At 29.9% G+C, this 8930-nt stretch overlaps 1 protein-coding gene across 1 annotated transcript; it reads left to right on the top strand.

The window, feature by feature from the left end:
* The first annotated feature begins 3594 nt into the window (after nt 1-3594).
* Nucleotides 3595-8264, top strand: LOC107449286 (uncharacterized). The gene has a single exon (XM_016064778.4). It carries the CDS (start codon nt 3794-3796, stop codon nt 4478-4480), a length of 687 nt encoding a protein of 228 aa, XP_015920264.1. The 5' UTR covers nt 3595-3793; the 3' UTR covers nt 4481-8264.
* The last annotated feature ends 666 nt before the right edge of the window (nt 8265-8930 follow it).

The raw sequence follows: 8930 nt of genomic DNA, 5'->3' as shown, positions 1-8930 counted from the left end.
CGTTTAAAAATGTCAAATGTGAATTATAAGTTGAATTCGGAAAAAGAATTAAGAAAAATTTCTTTTCCGTAACAGATATCAACAGTTTTGAATGCAAAAAAGTAACGCAACACATTCCTAAAGAATATTCTAATCAAAATTTTACAAAATTAATTAAAACGTGAATTTCGTTAAATGTAAAGTTGGATATTTTTTTCATTTGAATTTATTCCTAGAACTAGATTGCTGCAGTAAACGTAGAAATGAAAGCAATGACCAGGGTACGGGAGAAGGTAACAACCTTCTTACGTAAGCATAGTAGTGACGTGCAATTGCAAAAACGGCGCAAGTGCTTCACGATTGATTCCGAGAAAAGTGGCTTGACATCTTTTTTTCTTCTATTGCTAATATAAAATTTCAAAATTAATGTAGAATGCTGAAATGGAATTTCAAAAACAAAATTCACTTTTTTAAATTTTTTTTCCTGAAAATATATGTAGCTTACCCTATAAAGTTGCCAAATAGTATATACAAATCTCAATTTAAAAATTTTTGTCGCTTACGCCAATTTTTCAATTGTACAGGAGAGTAGGGAGTTTGTGATAAGCCGAAAAAATGCCAAAAATATGCTTACGCAATATTTGAACCGTTCTTAATAAATGGCCAGAGTAATAAATAATGAGGCAGAAAAATAGTTATTAAATCAATTTGTCATGAACGGAGTTTTGATCACTAAGAATGGGGGAATAATGTTTCCAACAACATGAACTCCCCCCCCCATTGTACACATCAATTGAAAACAATTTCTGAATCGATTAAGGCTTTACAGCTATTTGTTTAACTTGTTCATCTACCTATGGCTTCTGGGGGAGGGGGGTACAAGTGAGAAGCGCATCTGCTATTTAATCCCTGATTACTTGTTTAATAAATATATGCGTACTTCTGGTGTTCCTTGTGCTCGATTCATCATTTATACATGAATAATCGCGTCTTCCGGGTGAAGCCTCTTAAAACAGACAAGATTCCATTGAAAAAGCATGACAATCCCATTTCCTTTCGAACATTTGCTTCCTGGATTTATTAACTCCTACAGATAAATCTCATTTGACAACGCGTTGGTATTTCTTCTGTGCAAGATCCACCGAAAAGTATCCGGAAAACTGTTTGCCTGATTAAGAGGCACAATATTATTACAATCACGTGGGAAATTTATTTTATTTATTTATTTTTTTCATTTTTTTTTATTTTTATAACCGTCGTTGAACAGTCGACCCAATTTAATGTTTCAAATACTGATGTTCAACTCCATAGCCCTGTAATTTTGGAACTTGTAGACAAGGGATCAAGTAGCACTGGGAAAAATTTCGCCTTTGCCGAGGACTTTTTGATGGAACTAAGCCGCACTTGCGTTGCATGGAGAGGACAACCACGAGAACCTCTTACGGTTAGCCTGACGGCAAAGGGATCCATGATCCGTCTACCAATGAGGAAATTCATAATGATCAGCCATATCTGGGATTCGAACCCGGTTCATTGCGAGGCTATCCCTTGAGCCACCACGACTCTATTCTGATCATTGTGCAAATAATGCGAGGTCGAAATCGATTTCTTTAACTCTTACTTGGAGAACAGTTTAAAATTTTTAATAAAATTCAACAATGTTAGAACAAAAGTTGGCAGGATTATTGATCAATACGTTTATTACAAGTCTTTTGCTTTTTTATTGAATTAAAATGAAAGTTGCACTGATTTCGCTCCGCAAATAAATTTTTACAAAGTTGTTCCGACATGTAGTAGTTTTATTCGGGCACGCATTTTGTTGACTAACATGTCTGGCAGAGCGTATAACATATTTAGAATTCTAGAATCCTGGAAATATTGAAATTTTCATCTTTAATTGATATTTTTACGTTAAGAATTGAATCTGTTCGCACATTATTATTTTTGCCATTTTACAGTAACTTTCGTTCTATAACTTCGGAGAAGGCATTAAAAACTGTGCTTATGTACACTGCTGGAAATTTCTTGGAAAAAATAGTTAAATAACAATTTATTGAATGGTTATTTTACCACATTTAATCAAAACAGTCAAATAACCTTAAATAAAATGGTAATCAAACTGTTAAGTTTGACTACCAAAAACTCTTTATTCACTGCTTTCATCTAATACAGTTAAACAACCAAAATTTTATCGCACCACCTAATGAAGCCACTGTGCACATATAGGCTTATCTGTCAATCTCATGACCGGCAGTTTGAGTCCTAGTGTTGACACCACAATATTTCCTCCATTCCCTTTAAAACATGAAGAATTTATAGTGTCCGGCACTCTCCAATGACCATGACCTTACGAAAAGCCGAGCTAGTACGTCTAGTTAAATAATTATATATTTTTCCTTTTTTGAAAAATGCTAATTGTAAATGGTTAAAAATCCATATAGTTTAGTATTCATGGTTTTATAACCATACTTTTGATAAATGGTATCAAAACCATCAAGGAAAAAAAATGTTCGTTACCGTAAACTTTACGGTTAATCGGATGGACAGACAGCTGCCAGTTATTTTACCATAATTTTAGAATGAAAATTTGAACAGTGTAGCAGTACTTAAATCTATTTATCCAAAAAAAAAAAAAAAAAATTAATAAATTAATAAAAATTTCCTTGTACATTTTGAAAAAAAGTACATTTTTAAAGAAAAATTTACATTTAAGAAGAGAAAATATCACGTTCGCAAACAAGTTTTAAATTTGCTTAGATCAGCGGAAATAAAAAGTGGGAAATAGAGTACGAAATCGCAAAAATCATACTTTTCTGATAGTTATACAGGAAAAGAAATCTGAAAATTTTTTTGAATTAGGTGGAACAATTATTTTTGATTTCAAAAGATGAATCGTTTGAAAAGAAGAAAAATTAAAACAAAGAAATCTTAGAATGGTTCTTACATCCAAAATTGTAATGATCCTAAGAATGCTACTCCATTTCTTCCTCCCACCCCCCATTCTTCTGAAATATTACACAGAACTTCTGCGAAAAAAAAAAAAAAAATGAAAAACAAATTTGGAGATATTTCCGTATGATAGGTCGCTCCAACTACAATAGCAAATGGCAGAGTCAAATAGATTTTAAACATGCAATTTTTTTTTAAAATGGAGATGTTTGCTCGGGGATGGCCACGCTATACCTTTCGAGTTGGTCCTTTTCTGTGATTGTTTTTTTCTTTTCCTTTTTAGTTTTCTCGCGGGTCGCTGCCCGTAAGTTACCAAGACTAGGCTATTATTCTGCTACAGATCATGATACGGAAATCTCCCTTCAAAATGTTTTCTACGTGACAATAGTGCGAATTCATCTTACGCACATTTTCTGTATTTTTAAAAACAGAAGAATATTTCCCTCTTTCTTGTTTATCCATCCTTTCTCGTGTTGCAGTTGTCGAAGACAGCGCGCACGCCATCTATCGCGATAACACCTCCGACCAATAATAGAAAAGTGGCATCTGATCTGGCCAATCTCTTCAGGTACGGCTACCGTCGGAACTTTGACTCCGCCTACTCCATTTGAGTGGCACTTAAACGGACCAACCGGAAAGAGCGTTATATCCATCGAACTCCCCCTTCCTCCAGGGTGTGGAAAGTACTCCAGCATCAGTCAACAGACGAGCAGCGGTGAAGGAAGAAGAACGTTATTCGAAAGATCGGGCTCATTCCATTCATCCATCTCTTCAAACATTTTTTTTCCTCATCAAAATTGAGAGCCAACGCTTCGAGGAGGTGGGGGGCCACTTCGGTAATCGATGGCCTTTTCCTTCCATCAAAATGACGGACTCCAAACAGTGCGACAACGATCACGTCAAGAGACCGATGAATGCTTTCATGGTGTGGTCAAGAGCCCAGCGACGTAAGATGGCCCAAGAAAATCCAAAAATGCACAATTCTGAAATCAGCAAAAGACTGGGCGCTGAATGGAAACTACTGACGGAGCCTGAGAAACGTCCGTTTATAGACGAGGCGAAGAGACTACGAGCGGTGCACATGCGAGAGCACCCCGACTACAAATACAGACCCAGGCGGAAACCGAAGCCACCTTCACCCAAGAAAGACTCCTTTTTCCCGCTCGATCCTAGGATCATGCTGCGTCCATTGGAGAGTGAAAAAGCACTGACAGCAAGGACTTTTCAATATCCCCCTCCAGACCCTGCTGGCTATGTTTACGGCCCATCCTTTGGAGAACATTTGAAAAAAATGGGAGAGTTTTCGACCAGTTCCTATATGGGCACCCCACCGAGCATCTATCCGGATTCACCTTTCCCCCCTACTTTCCCCAGTTTTGTTTATCCAGGAGCCTATAGATCCTTCGGTGCCTATCCACCTTGTTTTCCGGGACATCCTCAGGACTTTATTCATTCCTATCCTTACTACCACCTCCTGAAACAGGAGAGACCGTTGGTCATCACTCCTCCTTCGTCCTCACCACCTGTCATCACTACACCCCCCTCACCCTAGGTGAGATTATTTATTTTCAAATTGATTACTAGTTCCTTTTGTATTGTATAATAACTGTAAATAGTGATTACATGTTAAGCTATTTCACTATTTGTTTATTTTTGCAATTACTTCAATTTAGTTTTTTAATCGAATTTCAAAAATTAGTTTTTTTTAAATATTATTTTCATTTTGACAAATGTTTATTTAAATTTTCTCCTTAATCAATTAAATTACATTGAAGTTCCTTTTGTATTGTATAATAACTGTAAATAGTCATTACAAGTTAGGCTATTTCACTATTTGTTTATTTTCGCAATTACTTCAATTTAGTTTTTTAATCGAATTTCAAAAATTAGTTTTTTTTTAAATATTATTTTCATTTTGACAAATGTTTATTTAAATTTTTTCCTTAATAAATTTAATTACATTGAAGTTCCTTTTGTATTGTATAATAGCTGTAAATAGTTATTACAAGCTAGGCTATTTCACTATTTGTTTATTTTCGCAATTTTTTCTATTTAGTTTTTTAATAGAATTTCAAAAATTAGTTTTTTTTAAATATTATTTTCATTTTGACAAATGCTTATTTAAATTTTTTCCTTAATCAATTAAATTACATTGAAGTTCCTTTTGTATTGTATAATAACTGTAAATAGTCATTACAAGTTAGGCTATTTCACTATTTGTTTATTTTCGCAATTCTGTCAATTTAGTTTTCTAATAGAATTTCAAAATTATTTTTTTTCTGAAAATTATTTTCATTTTGACAAATGTCCATTTTAATTTTCTCCTTAATCAATTAAATTATATTGTAGCTCCTTTCGTATTGTATGATAAATGTAAAAAGTCATTCAGTTTTAAACTAAACAAACTAATGGATTACCCTATTTTTGTGCTTATGTAATTAAACTGGAATTTGAATGACAATTTCTTTTTCTGATTACTTTTAAAACATTTTGATTTGTTTCTATTCTCCTCAATGACTTAATACTACAGTTCTTTTTGTATTATATAATAACCGTAAGCAGTAGCTTCGTGCTAAAATGTGCAAATTTTATATCTCCTTTGTATATTTTCATTAATTGAATTTCAATAACTATATTTATAAATTACTTTTACCGCCACAAATATACGTTTCAATTTGTTTTTATTTTTCAATCAATTAATTTATATTCTATGAGCTCTTGCATGATAATTGAGAAAATTAATTAAATTAACTAAAATAGGCTAATTTCACTATTTGTTTACTTTCCTAATTAAATATTTACTTTTTAATTGAATAAATTTTTTTTGGAAATTAGTTTTACCCCTACAAATGTTATTTTTTTTCTTAGTCATTCATAATTTATATTGTAAATTCCTTTTGCATCGAGAAAAAAATGCGAAAAGGCAAGAAATGCTAAATTAAGCAAAAATTTAATAATTTCGCTGAATTTATTACTTTAACTATGTTGTGTTTTTGTGATTAAACTGGATTTTGAATAACAATATTTAAAAATTATTTTGACCTCAAAAATATCAGTTTAAATTTGATTTTACCCACCATTAATCCGTATTACAAATCTTTTTGTACTGTATAATAACTGTAAGTAGCATAATAAATGTGAAATATAATAAATGTTAAAGTGTGCAAATTCCATATTCGAAAGTAAACGAATATTTCCATATTCGTTTACTTTCTTAGCTGGATTTGAATAACAAATTTTAAAAATTATTTTTACTTCAATAAACATCCATTTCAATTTTTTTTCTCTTTTCATTTACTTAATTTACATAGTTTCTTTTGTATTGTAAAACAACCGGAAAAAAAATCATTCAATGTTAAACGAAACGAACTTGTTTGTATCATTATTTGATTATTTTTTAATAGATTGGATATTGATTAACTATTTTTGAAAATTAGTTTCATCTCATTAAATATATCTTTCAATTTTTTCCCATCAAATAATTTGTATTATAGTCCCTTTTGTATTGTAATAAAACTGTAAAGAATCATGAAGTGTTAAACTACCGAAATTCACGCATTTACTTTAGTGTGTAAATAGGAATTTGGTAAATTATTTTAAAAAAATATTTTTTGCTTTAATAATTATCCATTTTTTTTTCACCCCCTCTGTAAAAATGACTTTTTTTTTCGACACTAACTTGAAAACCATCCTATGTGTAAACTTCTTTATTTCATACTTTATTAACATTCGGAATTAAATTGAAAACTGAATTATAATTTTTATACATTATTTTTACCTTAGTAGAATTTCGATTTGTTTCATTTTCAATTATTTACTTTATGTCAAATGTTTCCTTTAGTATTACAATATACTCACGATATCTCGATCTTCGATGTATCGAAAACCTTGTACGTCAAAAAAATATTTTTCCCCTTGCCATTATATATCTGCCTAATTTTAATATGAATTCTTATACAGAAGAGTTTCTTCTCAAAATCTTGTTGTGTCGAATTTTTTTTCAAAATAGAAATTCAATTTTTTCGGAAAAATCAGAATGTAAAATTATTGTACACTAATTCCTTTCTATTTAATGCATCATTATTTTTATCTTACTTTTAAAAATAAAATTATCTTTGCTGTATTCTGACTTATATTCAACTATTACATATTCTCACCTTTCATGACTCTACTTTATATTTTGGAACATATTTTTCTACTTTTTTGAACATATGCAGTTCTGAACTTGTTATCCCAAAAAACTCGCTATATCGATATTTTTTTAGCGTTCCTTCAACTTTCAGACATCGAAAGTATTGTAAAAAGTTATTTAGTGTAAAATTATATGAATTTTATTTAACTTACCTTTGTAACTAAATTGGTTGAATTTTTGATAAGGATTCTAGAAATACACGTAAAAGGCGGTCTTTATGGTTAATGCTTATAATCTTTTTAATACATTTTCTTAAATTTCTTCAATAGTTTATCATCTCTGCATTAGTAGGATTATAAGGAGTTGTATTTTCGTAAAAAAAGATTTGTTGATGTTTATTGAGATTCTGTTGTCATGCATGATATTCGCAGCAACAAAATCAACAATTTCAAGCAATTATATCATTTGTACTTTTGCGTGTATACTCATTTACTATAAAAAAAATCACTCACAAGCTATCATTTTCCTGCATCAATGTGGTAACATTAATTTTATATTTATTGAAAATATTTGTAATATCCTTATAAAAATTATTTAATTTCTTACATTTAATTTTCATAAATAAGCTTTTATTTATTTTTCTTTTCAATATATTTTTAATATTGTAGTTTCTTTTGCAAAGCAATTATTTGTAATTCTAAAAAAAATTAATAATGTTTTGCACTGATATAATTGGCATGCATTGTACTCAAAGGTGATGAAAGACCGGAACACTTTTATAATTTTGATCCGGGGATAGGAATGTATACTTATAGTAGGTAAAAACGATTCGTTGAAATCTCACTTATAAATTGTTCGATGGATCTCGTACTAAATTTAATTTTGTCATCTAAAATCATAGTTCTTCACCATTTAAAATGTTTGTATACCTTATAACTAAAAATGTATTCGATTATTATTAAAATAAAGTTTTGAAAAAATAAATAATTTGAAATTTTTTGCATAGTATGTCATTATTTTTGGATAAACTGGTTTCGTGATTGTGTGCAAAAAGTTATATGAGGTTCGATTCGATAGCAAAAAGTAAGATTTGTAAATTTCGACTGATCTCTAAAGTAAACTAATGACCCTATTTTCCTATTACACTTTATATTTTAAGGATCAAAAATTAGCAAACAAAAAAAAATTATTGCAAAAAAATAAATTTCTTTTTTGCAATTAAATTCGTCTTCATAAACTAATTAGCTTTCAATTCTCAATTTAGCTTCATTATGAATATCACATAAAAAACCGATCATAAATTATTAAAGTATTCCGAATTTTATTTTCCGCGTTGTAAAATATTAGCGAAACATCAATTGTTTACATAAATTATTAAATATACCGCGTATTTAAAATATTTTTTCTCATTTAAAAGTTTCGTTTTTTAAGTATATTTTTATTGTAACATAATTTACTTGTTTTTTCAACCCCATTATACCTGACATTTAATGAACTTTTTCACTAACATATTTTATTTTTAACATGAATGCTGCTTAGCCTATATTTAAAATAATCTTTATGTTAATTATGATTTTATAAGCATTTTAATGATTTTCAGTTATTATTTTTTTAATTAGCAATTAAATTTCATTAGGTTATTGAGCTTTCAGTATCAGAACTGCGTGTCATTGGATGCTAAAATATAAACGGCAGTACCACTCATTTGAGTTTAAATATAATTTCCATTTATTTCAGTTATTTGTACATATAATTTATTTTTGCTGAATAAAATGGAAGTTATATATGACGTGAGTTTTACATGTTCACGATAAATTCCGTTTCTGCACTTTATTTCATTTATTAAATTACTTTTAAATATCTAAAATAA

The sequence above is a fragment of the Parasteatoda tepidariorum genome, chromosome 8 (assembly GCF_982258835.1).
Source record: "Parasteatoda tepidariorum strain Cologne lab strain chromosome 8, Ptep-v5.0, whole genome shotgun sequence".
In the NCBI taxonomy this organism is placed as follows: domain Eukaryota; kingdom Metazoa; phylum Arthropoda; class Arachnida; order Araneae; family Theridiidae; genus Parasteatoda; species Parasteatoda tepidariorum.
This window is presented reverse-complemented; position numbering and strand designations above follow the sequence as displayed.